At 37.1% G+C, this 19,797-nt stretch overlaps 1 protein-coding gene across 1 annotated transcript in view; it reads right to left on the bottom strand.

The window, feature by feature from the left end:
• EXOC2 (exocyst complex component 2) overlaps nt 1-19,797 on the bottom strand; it is a 128,129-nt gene that overhangs the window by 91,061 nt on the left and 17,271 nt on the right. Inside the window, 4 exon segments of the mRNA XM_032116588.1 lie at nt 1,204-1,328; nt 5,774-5,887; nt 16,463-16,589; nt 18,021-18,197. Coding sequence (XP_031972479.1) covers nt 1,204-1,328; nt 5,774-5,887; nt 16,463-16,589; nt 18,021-18,197 — 543 coding nt within the window.

Consider the following 19,797-nt stretch of genomic DNA (forward strand, 5'->3'; position numbering starts at 1 on the left):
AGAGAAAATTACTCAGTTGTGCTCAGCTTTTTTAAAACCTCACAACATTTATGGTTTGCCTTATCTTTCTTAAAATCCAACTAAATATTTGCTGATCCAAAAAATAATCTTACAAGGTAACACTGTTAGCACTACTTTGTATCCAGAGCAGTAACTTCTTGAAAACAGAACTCTAAATCTTTTAGAGTATTTAACATTCCATATGTAAAGCAGATTTGGTTGTGAAAAACAAGCCACATTTCAATATTTATTTGGGATTATGTTTCAGATTATTTGGGATTCTGAACTATTCAAGAAAAAATAGCATTTCCATATTTTCAAGACGTGTAAGAATTACAAAGAAATAGCCTATTATTTTTCCTAGCATTTAATAAAAACTCAGCTCAAAAAAGGGTTAAAGAATGCCAAATAACCGTTTTTCTTAATGTCTTTTCTTATGAGCTTCACCACATTCTCCAGGTTTTCCGCTAAATTCTTTAATACTTTTGTTATTGAACCTAGTTATATTTTGGCCAAAGGGGTCAATGACCAGGATAGGTAATCAGCCTCGTGGTAAATGACAAACCTATTGGGGATGGTTTCCTGGGCACTGTTACTTTCTTATCCAGAGCAAAGCCTCACTAGACAGGACTACAGCAGCCCACAACGAGATTTGACCTGAGAGACACTTCATGCTCTAAGACTGTGTCTGTGTGTGTCTATATACAATAAACAGATACATAAAAATGGCAACTACAATAATCTCACTGGTGTGCTGCATTCTCCCAAAGGCAAGCAGAACAGAAAGGCTCTCTGATTGCCCAAAGTAAGAGGTATATTCAATACTCATGTAAATAGTACTGTCTGACTATTGAATAATAAGGCATCATAAAATCAAGTTTTTTCTGTTGCTCCCGTTTGCAAGTCATCTTAACATTAGCTCCAGCTTAACACTACTTCTCTTTCCTGCATTTGTGGTCTAAGCAATTTAATCTAATTCCTCCAATTCCTGTGAGATACATTTTGTGACGTCTTTTGCAAATATACCACAACAATCAGCTAGTCAGTTCTAGCTTGTGACCAGCATAACACGGATTTTGGGCTCATGATGCAATTTTAGTACAGACTGTGAAGAGAAACAATATTTTTAGTATTAAATTCAAGCATACATGCATATAAGTCTTTTCTTTTATACTGTACTTAGTAAGTGCAAAGCATCTTTACCTGACAGAGCATCTTGTGCTTCAAAAAACGTGCTGAGACCTCCTTTCACATAAGCTAGACTCCCTTCATTTTTCTTGTTGGCTTGTTTCTTCAAATTCACAACAGCCGTTTTGAGCTGATCAAAACTGAAAACAAACAAGAAAACCTCAGTGATGTTCAAACAATAAAGTCAGCTAATGAATAAATAGAACAAAGTACTTGGAAAAGAAAGCATATTACTTTCAGAACAACTACTAAGGGACAGTTAATTGCTAATGAGTGTGCTTTTCAATAATGACAACTCATTCTTAGTCCAAAGATCTTGGTTTTTTAGTTCCAACCCTAAATGGAGCTGCTATCACTTGTGATGGAAGTGATTTCTTTATAATACAAACTAGTCAAGAAGTTTCTTCTGAACATGCAATATTGCTTTTACTTAACTGTCTGTACTATATTAAATAGGTGACAGTACAATTCACTACACTTAGTACACGGTAGATTAACTACTGAGGTGTTAGAAGTCTCTTTAGTAATGATATTTAGCTCTGCAGCTTCGCTCGTAACTCTTTCTCACTTTTGTTTCTGAATTCATTAAATATTTTTATGTTGGTTTGGACATACAGTTCAAAATTGAATACTGTATTAGTGCAAAATAAAGAAAAGCTAAACAGATTCCTGCTTTATGGAAGTATGGTTTCTATATGCAATCTACGGAAATATTTGTGAAAGACACTTCATAGAGCAATATTAATTGCCAACTCATCATTGTTGTTTGTATGGTAGCTTTCTTTTTATCTTAGATTCGTAATATTTCTCAATTTTTGCCATTTTACATTTGATTTCACATCTGTATTTTCTGCAAGCACCTGCAATTAATTGAAAAGTCTTAAGTTGTGAATAAATTTTCATTAATTGTATGTAATTATTTTTTGTTGATGATGATCAATATGATCTCAGTAGTTATATTACTGAGTAAACTATAAAAACACCACCATGAACAAGTTCAGAACTACAAATACAGCACATGATTTTCAACCTTAAAGTCTTTCCTCCTACCTGCATGCCAAAGCCATCTCCCCAACACAACAGAATTAAACAACAAACTGCGCTACACCGATGCGAGGAGAGGGATCAATGAAGTAGAAAATTAAGACATAATACAATTCCATGAATATTCTGCCCATTTCAAAAAGAGCTGGTAGAAAAAGGCACATTAAGAGTACAAAACAAAGTTTAGCCCTGGCAGTGAGAAGGCTATCACCACCTGCTGGGAGACAAAGAACACTGGTGTACTTAGTAGCATGTCTCTTTTCATACTGATGATGACACAACATTTTGCCTAATTTTCTGTTTCCATCTGCTGGACAGAAATCACATTACTCACCACCTGGACTGATCCACTTGGGCATATGAGAAGTACTTACCAGCAGCATTTTCAAGGTAATAAAAATCTGTACAGTTCTCCTTTTAAGCACTGTTTTATGTTATCTGATGATTGAACAGTGTGTCAAAATAGTTTATTTATATTTGTCAGGATACTGCCAGGATTAAAAGAATTAGTAAAAAGGACGTTATACTGATTTCTTAAAAAGAATGTCCTTCATGGAAAAAACAGACATAAGCTAACCAAAATGTCAGTGCACCACACATTTACCATTTCTGATAGATAAGGTTATGTAGAGGACAAGAACTAAACCATTGCTGTGTTTCTGGAAAAACAGAACAAATTATATGGGACAGATAATTATACAATTCCAGAATATTTTTTAGACTACACATTTTGAAATGGGAAAGAAAAAAAAAAAAACAATCAAAACAGTTCTACTGCTTCTTTACTTAAAGAGATACTTATAATTAGATTCAAAATATGGCTGGATTCACCCTGCCCTTTGAGCATTTATTCCTGTTGAGTTTTACACTGCTCTTGAACCTTCAACACTAAGATTTGGACTTCATAAACCAACATAAATGGAGCTCATATGCAAAAACCTCCAGATTTCATTTAAAAGTACAATTTAACACTCTTTATTCCATTGGATGGAGGAGATCATTACTTCAAACTGTTGACATGCAAGGACGTAAATCTATGGAATTTTTTCAGCAGGAACGATGAAGTACTTAAGCTGATAGTGGACAAAGTGTTAAATATGTTTTCTCTTTTCTAAAAGCACTTAACTCATTCAAGCTGTGTAGCCATCGACATTTATACACTCGTGGGCTTGTGGCTCAGCTCTCACATCTTTCCTTTAGCAGTGGCCATAGCTGGGCAGAGCACTTCAACTGCAGCTTTACCAATGCCAAGCAGAAGAATTATCTCCATATCTCACCTAACACATTGCTGCTGAAGATGATCACCCCAAAAGATGACTTGCACCAGACAGTCAACTGTTACAAACACTGGATTGTCTTCTGTATGGCTGCTTTCCAATCCCAGGTGTGTGCTCCTCCTGCTTGCCTTCCCCACACCCCTCTGAGTCTTGAATTCAACTACTTCACAATTGCTACAGCCACAGCTGCCACTGGTTATCACATCCCCTGCCTTGCCTGCAAGAATCAGATTTAGAATGTAGCACCCCTGAAGGCCCACACTGTCGCTATGTTAGAAGTCATTCCCAGAACTCCTCACAATCCTCCTGGGATTGCTGCCCCTCCTGTAAATATGAAGGACATTAAAGTCTTGTACAAGAACCAAGGTCTGCTCTCTGGAAACTTCCCCAAGTTGCTTAAGGAAGACTTTCTTCACTTCCTCATGCCACTGCAATGTCACCCGTTCCAGACTCCTGAGAAAGAGCTCAACCATCCTGCTCCATAACAGGGACCATATATTTATTCCAGCTGTTATTCACATGAAGGTCAAGTCCCTCTCTTCTTTCCTGGGTATCTTTTTCAGGTGGCCTCTTGCTATCCATCACAAAATACTAGGTACATGAGCTATCCCACTTTATTCCAGTAGTATATTTGTCTAATCCCACATGGAGCCCTGTCTCTTACTTTTTTCTCAGGCAGCACAAGAGTGTGTAAAAGCACTTGAGGTTAGACACTTCCAGCTAGTTTTGTAACTACCTATAGCGCTCTTAATGCCATCATTGAACCCACAGGTAGCACTCTGTCCCTTCACTTAACTGCAGGCTGTTATCACCATCCCTTGGTATGCCAAATTTGAAGTTTCTGTCACCAAAGTGCAAACCTGCTGACAAAGATGCTCCCACACTCCCACCCAGCTTTTTCAAAAGAATTCCATTTCTCACTGGTAGTGTTTGTCCTTTAGTCATGGATCTGGCTACAGAAGTAAAAAGTGCTTCCTTTGAAACCAGGGGTACAGCCATGTGTCCCTATCACCTGACGCTTTCCCCTTCATGTGTAAATCAAAGGGAAGACCTAGGCTCCCACATTCTCCACTGTTGTCCCCAGTCTGCAATCTGCCTGCAATCACTCGTGATCTGTTCTACATCTTTCTTGGCAGTGTCACTGGTGCCCACATCAATGAGCATCAAAGTGGCAACAGTCCAACAACCAAACATCAAGAAAATTTTTTACGAACAGCTACATCAAAAGCTGTTTGCTCTTTACCACTTAATTATCCCCTCATTTAAAGAAAAAAATTAATGATCCCCAAAGTTATCATATTCTGACAGACAGAATCAATTTGGAATAACTCCTCTTAGGTATTTGATTTCAAAAGATGCTGTCACTATACAAGTATTAGGTAATAATGTTCTCTTGCTGTTGTTCTGGCTCTTTAAAGTACCATCATTTTGAGAGGAAATTTAAGTATTTCCCAAGTAGAGTAATGGTTATTTCTGGAGCTCCAAAACCCCACATATCCTCCCACCCCCAAAACCAAGAAGCAACCCATACCTTTTTCCACCAGCAGTAAACAAAATTAAATCAATTTGTAAAGTAGTATTTCCCTTTAAAATACTAATTGGAATACCCAGCTGAAAGCAACAAGAAAACCTCATTTTCTCTATTAAAAATGGCTTCCAGTATTATCTGAACACAAGCAGATAAAAGTTTTGGAACTCAGTTATACATGCAAAAATACATTTATATAATGCGTTCCTGTAACTACATACTATGAACTATATTTCTGAATCAAGATCTTAATTGTCAAGATTTTAAGGGATTTACCTCAAAGATCCTACTTGCTTGTCCAACTTCTGCTACTACAGCATTTTCCACAAGTGTTAACTACAACCTAATTGATACTAACAGTTTCAGTCATCTGTTCAGCGCCCATAACCTGTGTCTCTGTTCATGACTTAACACCTGGAGTTTCCGCTCAAGGCCATACTAACTTCTTGATTCCTAAAGCTTGAAGAAAGACAGCTTCCATCTGACATGGGGGGACAGGGATAAACAACCCCCCACTGCCCATCATAAATTAGGTCTGGTTAAAAACAAGGTCTTTCTCAGAAGCACATTAAGCAAACTAGTTGATTAAAGCTGCAAGCCAAGCAGAAACACCAGAGACAATCGTGACTACAGTTCTAGTGCTGTAAATGCAAACCACCATTGACACATCTTCTGCATAATGAAATACCATCAGTGACTTGCATTTAAAACAATTGCTTATATGATAGCAACAAACCTTGTTGTCGAATGATTCTCAATCAGGTACCAGGCAGCAGAAAAGTTTTCACTTGTGAAATCAGCGCTCATCCCAGGAAAGAGTGACTCTAAATCTTTTTGAGGAAATCTGCCCCTGAAAATGAATATTCATTTCTTCAGTGAAACATAGTCTTGTGAACAGTTTACAATTAAAAGAGTCACAAAAAACCCCAAACTAACAAAGCCCAAATCATTTCCCTCTAAGATGGAAACATTAACTTGTATCTCACCTTGAAATTAAAGCTGCTATTACAGACACATGTAACATGACTGGGAAAGACTGAAATCTAATCTAAGTAAAACTAATTTTACCATTTTGATTTCACCACTACACATAAGACAGAAAGGTTGTCTGTACAAAATATTTTGATTTAACTTTAAAGTGGCAGGACATCAAAAGTTTGACAGCTTGTAAGTGATCTCACACAATTTTTGTCTATTAGTTCCTGAGCAGCAGAAGTCACACAGAAACATGAAAGGGAGATACACAGAATACACTTCCATTACATACAAACACTGTAAGAAATACTGAGTTAAAATAATTCTCTTGCAAAGCAGAATACACTGTTCACCATACACAAAACAAAAGAAAAACAGGCTTATCTCAAGTGACAGCCAGCAGGTTTTGTTAGTTTTTATTAAGTCTTACAAATGCATAAAGAAAGCATGCGAGCCAATTCCTTGTGAAAACAGATTCTCTACAACAGCATTTTAAAACTACAAGTAGTTTCTAAGATACTCATCTAGAAAATGTATTCCATTTACTTTAAGTCTGTGTAATAAAAATATTTAAAGCACTTTTTGATGAAAACATGACAACCTTCATCCCTCAGTCCAGACACACACACAACACTTGGCCAAATTTGTCCCACCATGCACTCAGTACACCACCAGGTGCACTCCCTCCTCTCATCTTCACCACCAGCTGCATCCTATCTTCAGAGACTAATTGTGGCAAAAAAATTCACTTTTTGTCAGCCTTAAATGGGTCAGTCAGTTGGACTAGATGGCCTTATGTCCCTTCCAACTAAAATATTCTCATCTATTTCAAAAATTTACTATGTCACTTTTGGATCACAACATCCAACTCAAAAGACAATGAGGTCCCTCTCTGATGCTCACAAGCGAGGTGAGTGCTGCTATACAAAGTATACTGTATGCAAATGAAAATCTGCCATACTTTGCATTTGACAGCAAACTTGGGTGGGAGTAGAAATCCAGAGTCAGTTATAAGAACTACATTTAACACATATGAAAAGCCATTTAAATGGACACAAAAGCAGTGATTTGTTAGTTTTAGTTTTTTTCTGTAATCTAAACATGTTTCAAGATAGCTGTTTTTATTACAAAAAGCAAACAGCAGATTAAGTGAAACAAATCTAAAGGCAGGCACATTAAAAAGTACAATTATATAGAGAGGAGTTGTTTCCTGGAAGTTTGTTTTCATATCCAAATGGCCATTAGCACAAGCAGGTACAAAGGACCTACGTACATAATGACATGGTACAGAAGTCTTTCATCAGTAGCACCTGATTACAGCAGAGGCATGAAACAATACTTTCTACAAACCAGAAAAAAATCAAATGAGAGGCAAGGAAAAGTGATGACAGATACGAAAAGTAGAGATACGGGGAAAATAGTGTGAGAAACAAATGTAGCCAGCAAAAATGAGGGTCCCAACATTTGTCTGTGTTCAATGAGAAAGTGATGATGTTAAAATAAAACTTTAAGACATAAGTACTGAGATTCAGGTTTTTCAATGACCTTAAATTTCATGAATGACAGTAAGCAGAAAATGCTGACAGACGTATGAAGAAGAAGAAAGTTTCAATTTATTCTTCATTTAAAGACAATTTAGGATACTTCATTTTACCCTCAAATTAGTCAAATTAGTGCCCAGTAGGCAAATGAACTTGAAGGATAGTACTTCACATGTGATACACAGTACAACTGTACAAAAAAGCATTTATATTAGATCCACACATGGTGACATCTTTGTGGATGACTGCACTTTTAATGCTACAAAATAAAACCAAGAAAACAAATTTGAGTTTTCAAAAGAGACTTGGACATTCTGTGCAAGCACTTTAAGTGAATGCAATCAATACAGAAGCAAAATTTTGCTCATATTTTCTGAATTTCCATGTATGTTCTCCGAAACCAAAAGAAACAGATGTAATGCAAAAAGCACACACACTCAAATATACCATTACCAAATGCTACTCATTACTGCAGGTTTGTAAGAGATATGCATGACAGTTTAAGCTTGTGCATGAGCTATACAATTCCTACGGGAAAAAAACGAAATTATTTTGTAATATATATATAGAGAAAGACCAAGATAGACATGTAATCTATTACTGCAAATGAATCTTGTCCACAGACAGCAGGACAGAAATGAAGGAATTTTTTTTCAGTTTGATGTTTGACTGCCTTGAAAAGTTATTAGGAGCTTTTTTCCAACAGATGTATTTGTGTAGAACCATAAATTAACAATGCTTTTATCTGTGCAGACATATTTTAGACATAGTCACAACAGACCAGAAACATGAATGTGAACGTGTGAGGTATGTTAACAATATGTTATACTCTATGGTTTCATATCCTTATTTTTATCATACATTTTACCAGTAGTTTTTCCACTAACAGATATGCTACAGCTTGCTACATAGAGACTTGCTACAGCTGTCTTCAAAACAAAGTGCTCACTAAAATGCTCAAACTGAAAGCAACTGTATTTCTAGAATGTCTGGCCAGATGCATCTAAAAAGAGACTGACTCCACATACACACAAGTTTGTTTCATTAACTTCCATTAGTAAATTAAATAAGTCAGTTTTTAGAAGTTGTTCTCATGAAAACTTGCTTACCGTTTACTTATAAACAAGCCCATATGTGACTTGAGAGAGTATTTCTGGCTTATTCTTTTCAACATTACAGGGTGAAGATGAACTAGTAGCAAAAGCTTAGATCATGATGACATGCAATTAAACTGTAAATCATTTTTCTGTTGACTTGCTTATTATACAAGAATCACTTCATGAAGAATACTTAATCATTATTAAAAAGTAATCACTGTAAAAGAAACTGGGAACCACAAATTGAATCCACAAAACCTCAGAAAAAGAACAGTGAAGCTTACCACCCTTGACAACCCTAAGTATTACACTAACTTTACAATTTTAGCAAAGGTACACATACTGGATTTGTATAGTAGTACTTTCTGCTAGGCACACTATTTTACCTAAAACAGAACTAGATATGATACTAGATCTATAGTTAACATTTTAAAATAGTCTTTTTCATCCTTCAGCAACAATTTTAAATACAAAAGAAACCGAGATTTCACATAGTGGTTATATTAATGAGAAGTATAATAAAAATACATTTGGTTACAAGCCACTATACACTTTCACTTCCCTCAAACACATTTTGAGTATAGCTAATACAATCATACAACATTTGATGTGGTGGTCCTTGCTTCCCTGTAAAGGCCACGCACATTGACTTCGGATTCAAAACGTGGAGTACAATCAATTCACTTGTGCCACAAGTGCCCATCAATAGAAGTCCCTCTTTGCACTACCCCACGCTCTAGGTTCTGTATAGCCTAATAGCAATAAACCTAATTTAACAGCACAGGATACGTGGACCCTTACAGATTCTTCTACAGAACTTGTGCCCATACAAAGCATTTATACTCTCCAGAGATTTGTTGAAAATCTCCATGGGGAAATCACAGCCTCCAAGCAGTCACAACCAACTGAGAGCAACAGGATACAACAGATACTAATTAACAAAGCCTGACAAGAAATGCAGCTTAGCAAGTTGTAATTTTTTTGTAAAAATTGTTTTCCTCCCAGAACTTCAGAATCTCACAGTAATAGTTTCAGCATATATGACAATATTTGCAGTTTAAAGGTGGGTCCCAAAGCGAGATCCAGCCACCACAAGGTAACTTGAAGCTCAGTTCCACAGAAGTACACAGGGCAAAAGGAGCAACTTTAAATAAACACAGATTCTGAACAGCAACCAGCATAAACAAGCTCCAGCTAGAGCTGCTGTACACCGCCCCCCCCCCCGTCTGGTACCATTCAGACTCCTTGAAGCTGGCTTTGTACCAGCTGTACTGTGTTAATAATGCATGCAAAAAGACCAGCATAAGGGACACTGGTGTAGACTAAACATGACAAATCAGAAGGTGTTAACAAAGGTCTCTCCAACAGCAACAGGACAAGGGTGCACTCTGGCGATTCCTCCCTGGTAGGACTGGGTTCATTAGAAATATGAAAACAAAGTGGCAACTGTATTTTAGAGCTGGCAGAACGTGGTAAGAGAAATCCACTAAGAGATTATAGGCTGGCAGCTGCAGCTGATGCATCAGCCTAACAAACAGTAAGTGCTACTTTATTTTTTAAAGTCATAAAGCTAGGACTATACTGCAACTCTCTTCTGCAGCTTTCAGAATTTTTTTGCATGCATCTCTGTGATCAAGTTTCCATGCACCCATCACATTCAATGATGAAATTTACTGCATTTCCATACAAGCCATTTAAAAAGAAACATCGCGGCCTCCAGAAAGTGTTTTCTTATCTCATGTATTAAGCTGACGTTTACCATTAGGTGGCAGCGTAAGATCATCTGCTTCCTTCTCCCAGATGAACTGTTTTGGAAGCTGGCGTGGGAAGAGGAAAGCATCTGTATTGAGTGGGTGGATACAGAAGTATGTGGAATGTACTTAGCATGTCAGCCTTTGCTTTCATGTACGAGATGGATCCACCAAAGTGACCTCTGCTACATGCAAAACAACAAACACTATTCAAAAATTTTCTAACCACCACTAGGTCTGACTGATGTTACTGTTCTGCAGAGAATGAATTTTCTTAGTCTGACAGAGTAGTAAGAGGAGTCAGGGAACCCTTGGTTAAACAAGCACTTGTCATGCAGGAGGGGGAAGTATGCGATGCATCAGAACAAGCAATTCATTCACAAATCTCACGTAGATCTAAATTTTCCATCAACATATTTCAGCCAGTGTCTACAAGACACAATCTCTCCTAGAATGATCTTGTGTTACCAACCTGCTTTGGTAACAGCTCTAAACTGCTAAAACCAACCCAAGTACTGCCACATGGCTGCTAAGGTCAGAATTTTCACACCAAGTTCCACATTTCTCTGACTGAGACAACTACTCTGCACACTCTTTTTCTTCCTGCAACCTATTTCAGACTTCTCCTGGAAAAGCTGGCAGCCAAATGCTTGGACAGGTGTATTCTTCGCTGGATTAAAAACTGCATGGCCATGCCTAGAGAGTGGTGGTGAATGGAGTTACCTCCAGCTGTTGGATGGTCACTACTGGGATTCCCCAAGGGTCAGTACTGGGACCAGTCCTGTTCAATATCTTTATCAATCGAATGTACTCTAAAAAAGTGTGCAGATGACACCAAGCTGGGTAGGAGTATTGATCTGCCGGAGGGTGGGGAGGCTCTGCAGAGGGATCTGGACATGCTGGATTGATGGGCTGAAGCCAGCTGTATGAGGTTCAACAAAGCTGAATTCTGCTTGTGTCACAACAACCCCAGGCAGCGCTACAGGCTGGGGACAGAATGGCTGGACACCAGCCAGGCAGAAAAGGACCTGGGCGTGCTGGCTGACAGTGGCTGAACATGAGCCAGTGCGTGCCCATGTGGGCAAGAAGGCCAGTGGCATCCTGGCCCGTATCAGGAATGGCGTGGCCAGCAGGAGCAGGGCACTGACTGTCCCCCTGTACTCAGCACTGCTGAGGCCACACCTCTAGTGCTGTGTGCAGTTCTGGGCCCCTCAATTCAGGAAGAAGACTGAGGTGGCGATACGAGTCCAAAGAATGGCAGCGGAGCTGGTGAAGAGTCTAGAGAGTCAGCTTTGTGAGGAGTGGCTGAGGGAGCTGGGGCTGTTTACCCTGGAGTAAAGGAGGTTCAGGGGTGACCTTACTGCTCTCTACCGCTGCCTGGAAGGAGGCTGTAACCAGGTAGGGGACGGCCTCTTCTCCCAAGCAACCAGCGACAGGACAAGAGGACACAGCCTCAAGCTCTGCCACATCAAGAAGAATTTCTTCCCTAAAAGGGTTGTCAGGCATTAGAATCGAGGTGGTGGAGTCACTGTCCCTGGAAGTGTTCAAGAAATGGCTGAATGGCACTTGAGGATGTGGCTCAGTTGACAAGGTGAGGATTGGTCAAAGGTTGGACTTGATGACTTTGAAAATCTTCAACTGTAACAATTCCGTGATTCTATTTTATGATTCAATGTTTCTGTAAGTGTTCCTGGCTACATCTGCATAACACAGTCAGGAATACTCCCTGGGGAGGAAGGTGGCATAGACCTACTTTCCACTGAAAGTCAGCATACAGATAGTGATAGGACGCTAAAGCTTTGTATCAGTCTTTACCCCATACCGAAAATTAAAAACTAGAACTCAAAGATTTTAAATAACTATTTTCTGGTGGGAACTGAACACCTCACAGCATACACACAATAGGCACTAAGTTATAGCAATGCCAAAAAACCCTTATCTGATTGGATGAGCTCTGTGTTTCAGAAGATGAATGAACAACTGCTAGGAAGGCAAGAGAACAAACATGTGCAAACACCCTTCTACAAATACATTTGTGACTTCAAGGGTCACAACCACTGAAACACAAGAACCAGCATGTTCAAATTTCATTACAATATAAATTACTTTTTTTATTAGCAAGTGAGATTCTTAGTTATATGACACAAGAAATGCAATTAATTATTAGAAAATATCAAGAACTTATCAGCCAGCAAAATACTTACTACTTGCTAAATTTGCAGGCTGAAAGATGATGGCCTGAACATTATGTATACATGTAACACTTAAAATATCTTGACTACACACGTAACATTTAAAATATCTTGATTATGTAAAAGAACAGCCAGGAGGATGACTGCATATACATAGTTGCTTTTTTTGTATCCTTGCAACATTTGAAGATGAATATGAAAAGACAATTCCAGTGTGTATTTTGAGTATATATATGTTACTCCTACAATATATCTATAGGCAGTATTCTAATTATTAACAGAATGTCAGACCCACTATTACATATTTCCCTTAATTCACAGTTCAAACCTTTTTTCACTTAAATCTCAGTCATTCCCAATTAAACTCCAATCTTCAATCTACTGAGCTGAATAACTTTTTTTTGTCCCTGTGCATGCCTAATAATTTAACAAAATGCTGTACTGAAGCTCTTCTGTTCATTACTTACAAGGTCTTTTTTCTATTATTTCAAGGTCTCATTTGCAGCAGCTTGAAAGCATCGACCTGAATGGTTTGCAAGCTACAATCAATTTTTAAACACATTTTAATTGGACAAAGTACCATAAAAAAAGGTTTAAAAATCCACAAAAGGAACTTTTAAAACCAAGCATAATCCATATCAAAAAAAAACCCCAAAACAACCCCTCCAAAAAACAATGAACTCATTCCCATGCTGCAGCTTGTCTTTTCTGTATCATTTGCTAATGCCTGATGACCACTTTTTACAGGGAGGGCTTCTTTCTCTTTCAGTCTGTAGTCTAACCACCTTCCTCTGCCTTCTCTTCAGTGTGCTCCTATATAGTTTATTCATATTCCATTTTATCACATCTATTTTTCACTGCTTTTCTCCCTGAGCTTCTTGATTAATGTTTCTTTTGTTTACCACTATTTGCATAATACAAGGTGCTCCTTTCTCTTCTGTGTCAGCCATCATGCTGCAAAGACTGTAAATCCCACCAAGTCAGACCAGTGCCAAATGCTTCAGCTTCAAAATTAAAATACATCCCAATTTGTACATGTTTAAAGAAAAAGTTCGAAGAAGCCAAAGGTATGAAAAAAAGAGAGATCCATAATGTTGCAGGGTCCCATCTGCATACACAACAGTATTATTAGGATCATATTAGGATGTCTTTCATTTTAAAGCACCCTAACAATTTTTATCACTTCTAGTGACAAATTATTCCCATATCTAGTAATGGTTATTGCTACTTTTTTGCTTATTCACTCTCTTTCTTGGTTTACAATTGCCTTCTTTCACTACTTTGTACAACTTCTCAATATACACCCATCACATACATAAAGTATTTGCAAACATGTGAGTTTAGTTAAACTATATGGTATTACAGAGTTTTTTATGGAAGTAAACATCACATTGCTCCAATTTATCAAGAAAATGATGAAAGATTTTCCATTGAGAAGGCACTCTTTAATTAAACCCAGAATGTTCATCTATAGTCAGAACTATTAACACTGTGCTGTCAACCATAGCACGAGGGCAGACCAGGCTTTTCCTCTCTTTCCCCTCTCCACAATTTAACCCCTCAATTCCTCCACACAACTACTTGTTATACTGATCACTGTTCCATCTCTCAAACTGGTGCTTGCCATAATCTTCCTGCTTCACCTGCAATGAACCTGGGAGTTCAAGAGCAATGAACTAGGCTTGATATGCTTGCCCAAAGATTTCCTAATTCCCTCCTTCTCCAAAAGGTTATTTCCTAGCTGTATTTACATGTTTCTGATTATTTCTTTTCACACAAAACCAGACGTTTCAGTAATACATTTTCTAATGCTTTCAGAAGAAACATTTAAAATATAACATGGTTGGTTTTCTATTTAACAAACATCCAAATAGATAACTCTAAATTAAGCAAATCCTAAACTAATGCTGCTTAAGTTTCTATACGATAATTCTTAATCTATCATATTGACAATGTCTTAACTATAAGAAATATTAATTTTGGCTATGAAGTCAAATACGGCATTAGAAGTTTTGTTAAAATCAGAACAAATTAAAAGTAACTGTGTCATAACCTCTGTATTTATAGAAAGACATATGGTGAGAAGACTATGGAGTGAGGACTATACAACAGAACAAATTTTCTTGACTTAAATCCCAGATAAAATATTGCAAAAGTTGTTGCAGGGTTCAAGAAATACAGAATTAAAGCAGAGAAAATTAGTTTTAATGTCAGCCAGTCACAACTGCTTCTTACAATGTGTGAGAACATATATAAGTTTTGAGACTAAGTGTTTCACTGGAAAAAGTAACAAGACAAAATTAACATATCACCATTAACATATCATTTCAAAGGAGACTTGCTACAATAAGATTGATTAAAACTCAGCTTTATGCAATAGAATACATCAAATGGATTAAAGAACAAGTTACAAATAAAACCAGAACCCAAAACAAATCTATGGAGAAGGAAATGTGAAAACATTGGTAGGTAAAGTTTTACCAGAGCCCAAATTACTCTTTCATCAGTATTTGTATCATCACCAATAACAGCTTTATCACTAGTAATTTTTTATAAATAATTGGTAGGAAACAAAGACTGTCATCTAGAATGAGAAGACAGACTTGTCAAGGAAGGAACAAACAGAGAAATACAGGCAAATGCAAAAAGATACAGTTAGAATAAAGGAATCCTGGCCATGCCTACAGAATAATGACCAACCATGCCAGCAGCCAAAGTAGTGACTCAAAGAAAATCAGCTAACAAAGTACTCAATGCTAGTTGCCTGTGCAGCACAGTGGTAAAAAGGATTATTAGGTTTTTAATTTACAAACAGGGGAAGGAGAGTGGAAGAGTGACAGAAAGTCTTCTAGTAACACACTGGAATATTGTCCATAGTATGAAGGTCCGCATTTTTCACGGATTGGAAAACTGAGGAACATGAAAGAATTATCTGCCAGAAGTTACACCAAAGGCTAAAGAAAAAAAGAGATAAAATCTCCATTTTATTGCAAAAAAATGGCTTAGGACTTTGAAAAGAAAGAAAAATATCTATTCAAGCTAGGAAAGAAATGCCAGAGGCTAGAAGGTGACGTGGATCCACTAGAAATTCCATACAGATTTTGGGAAAGTGCAGCTTTCTCATCAGAATAATTTAACAATGGACATTGCAGATTTTTTCCAATGCACTGCCCCTCACAAACAAGAGTATTCGGCAGATGACACCTTAGTAATAGTTTAATTTTAAATCACCTTTTGTTTTGGAGAGCTGACAGATGTACTCCTAATACTATTTCTACGAGTTGGGCAGGTTTAAAGAGTGTCCCATTTAAAGATACCTAATTCCATTTATCATTCACTATAAAGTTTCTATTTCAGGAAAAAAAAGTCATAAATTCCACCATACTTAAGAACTAAAGTAAAGACGACTGTGGGCTGGAAAACAGTATTAGTATTTCAATAAAATAAACTAGCTGATGTGGCATAATAAATCACATTTTACAGTGCAATTTTAGCAACAGATAGCAATCTAACATCCTTAAAAGCCCCATGAAACTCAAATGCAACAGTAGGTATTCCATAACTACAAAATATAAATCTGAAGCCTTAGGTTATTTAGCAATCCTCAAAATCTAAACATCACTGGGGTTCAATATATCAGGCTTTTAGATTATCTACAGTTCTAATTGATGATCCAAAATAGAGGATTATGGAGCAGGATACAATGTACACTAACAACTCCGAGTACCAAATAGAATACTAGCAGCTACTAGATGTATGAGTTTTTACATCCTTCCCTGCCCTGAAAACCATTAAACTTTCTTGGAATTCACAAAGACACATATAGAGAAAACCACTAAAAAAGTGGATTAAAGGCATTTGGTACTCACTTGTCTATCTCAATACCAAGCGGATTAGCCGGACGTAGGGACAAGGGGGGAATCCCTTTGTTCCTGTCAGTGCGCATGTCATAATAGTTCATTTCATCCACCCAGACAGCAGACTGATCCAAGATACCTAGAGAAAACAAAGCACAGATCCTTAAAACAACAAGGGCAGTCCAGCACCATCAACTTCTAACATACTGAATTAATTTGAAAAATCCTGATAAATATAAAATGCATGGCTAGGTAATATATTGAAAGATAAATGGCAAAACAACCTGGATGCAATTATGCTAAATTATTTTATTATAGCTGCTGAAAAGGTATTCATGGCTGGGCATCAAACATTACCCTCTTGCAGAGTGCACAGTTTCACGTACATTAGGAGCACTTGCCTGACCACAAAGTATTAATATTTTCATTCCTGCAAGTATTTTGGTATCTATCCAAATCTTGTTATCTGCTACTTTCAAAAGAGCAATTAATTGAAAGTGTTCTCATTTGCATATTTTAGGGAAGATTCCTCTTCTGCCCCATTTGCTATCCAAAAGGTAACTGAACTTTGGCCACACACCAAGATAAATGACTTCACGGACACAGAACTGGCTTTGTTTCCAATGCCTTAGCACAGACAATGCATAAAGGTGAGGCACAATATGTCCTGGAATCTCAGCTGAAAATGGAGCCAGTCATACCCTTGGCCTTACCCACCTTTAACATACCCATCAGATACTCAACACCAGAAATCACTCCATCCCCCCACTTCCCCATATTTTCAAATATGAATTCTCCTCTCTCATCACCAAAAGCTTCACTGTATAACATTTGCACTTACACATTTCACCTTTCTATTATTAAGATATTAGTGCACCTTGGGAGAAATTACATGTTATTTAACTGTCACTGAAAGGCTGAGAATAAAAACCTAAAACAGTTCTTGTGGGAACTCCTGCGTTAGAAAAGATAACTATCCAACTTCACCAATGAGGGGTTCTGAGAGAAAAATTTTCAATCCACAGGGTATTTAGACTGGATTCTAGGTTAAGCAGAGGTCCTAGACTGCTTGGCAAAATAATTTCAATGGTTAAGCATCTCATGAGAAATACTTAAGACTTTTTGTTTTGCAGGATGGTTTGAATTACAAATAAGAAATGGCACTGAGGACTCAACTTTCTTTAAACTGCTAGCTCAGGATTTAGGTGTAAAGCTCATGAGCTGGCTCAGATTTTGTATTTATCTAGTACACTTAAGAGTAATTACTGGATCTGTTATTACGTTTTTAAAAATTTTAGAAGTTTAGTACTATTCCTTAAAGAAAGGGCTACTTTTCATTCATCACTGAGGGTTTTATCAAGACATTGAGAAAGGATTCATTTTACATATACCCTGAGTTTCTCTCTATATATATATACTTGCACATTTTATTGATATACACTGCATTTTCTAAACAACTGAAAATTTTCCTAGGTGGATCCATTTCAAATATACGTTTTATAGAAAGAGGCATTCAGTCATGTATTTGCTTAGCAAAGAAAATAGACATGGATTTGAACAAGAAATATACCTATTTTTTCAGGTTTAAGCAGTTTGAAAGAAACAGTTGAAGTTCCTTTGCCACCAGACTTTGTAGTAACAATAATGTCTCCCTTGTCATTTTTAGCCTGTCCAACTCGACACACGATTTTACTGGCAGACATCCATTCTGCAGTGAGGAGACAGTTGTGCCCACAGATTGTTAAGCCTGGGAAAAAGGAAAAAAAAAAATATATATATATACTACTGTGAATAGAAGTGTCTTTTGAAATTCTGCAATGCAAATTCATTTATGATGCTTCATGTATTTTATGTAAATATATAACCCTTCACCAGTCCCCTACAGTCAGTTATAGTCAAGGAGTCACAAATACATTTTTCAGATGTTTCCTAGGTGACTGCAGGTATTTTGTCCCAGCAACAATTCACGAGACATAAGCAGTGCTGTTTGAAATTTATTTTAATCTCTTCCACCACTTTTGGGCTACTGTGACTTTTACTTAATGTAGTACAATAGATTTTCTGTCTGCAAGACACTAGAGAACTGCTGCTCAGTATTGTATTTCTGTGAAACTTCCTCTAAAAGCTGCACGCAGCAAATCTTTCACAAGTTCAGTCTGTATGACTTGGCACCGAAAAAAAAAAAAGAAGATGCTGTAAAATATTCACAAGGAACAATGTTTCTTCAACTTTATTTGTTTAGCAGTACTTCTGTGGACATAGAAGGCTGTTTGGGTTGAAGTAGTATTAATTCACAAATATTCTGTCCAAATCCCTTCTGTACAAAATCCACAATGCAAGACTGATTCTGATGAATAAACTGCCCTTGTTACATGGAAGAATGATCATGTAATGCTCATCTATTCCCTCTTCTACACTTTTTCACAAGAAGGATGACAGGAAGGTCTTTTTTCACAGAAAAAGACTGTGACAAAATATGTCAAGCTTTAGTGTTCAAGAACACCTCTTACAATTTTAAGAGTCAAGGTGCACCTTAATATAAGGTCCAAGACTTTCTGAGATTTCACATCAAATTGGTCTGATCAAGCCAAGAAATCACCAACCAGCTGATTGGTTCTGGTCAGATCAGGACTCTGGATGCTGGAATAGATGGATTGTTTTCTCAGATCTAGAAGAACAATTTCCATATTCCTAGCTGGAGTTTTGATGTCCTGAAGAACTGGCAAGATCCTAACTGCTCTAGTATCTAATTTGGAGAACAAATTCATTACATTCTTCTTAAATTTAACACCCTTAGCTAGAAACATTTTATCTTATGTCCGAAAGGACAAGGCTGTACTAGTGTGCTGGCTGAACTGGAGCATAAATTTGTCAGGCAGAGCAGTTTCCCCCCCGTTGGCTTGCCTTTTGTTTTTAATTTCTAGAAAGCTCTGACCAATTTAGAAAATACTTAGAGACAGAAAAGGGTCAGCATATGTGGCTCAGTATCAAAGCTTCACACTTATTTTTTCTCACAATTTAAGTCTCTGACATGACACAGCAGACAAATTTGGCAGTTTTCACGGCTGTCAGACATAAAAATGCATTACTCCCTGCCAAAAACTATCTTGAAAACGAAATAAAAAAAATAAAAAAAATGGAAAGGCACTGAATCTTATTGCAACTGAAATTAATTTTACTTGAGAAAGGACAGTAGATTTGTTTCTTAAATATTCTTTCTGAATTAAAGGGGGAGTGGCATGAAATAGGATATACAGACAAAAAGACTTAAAATAAAAACAGTACTTTGGTTATTTAGTCATAAAATTTTAACCAGGTCAGGTTTTAGTTTAAAGAGGGAAAGGAAA

The sequence above is a fragment of the Corvus moneduloides genome, chromosome 1 (assembly GCF_009650955.1).
Source record: "Corvus moneduloides isolate bCorMon1 chromosome 1, bCorMon1.pri, whole genome shotgun sequence".
Taxonomy (NCBI): domain Eukaryota; kingdom Metazoa; phylum Chordata; class Aves; order Passeriformes; family Corvidae; genus Corvus; species Corvus moneduloides.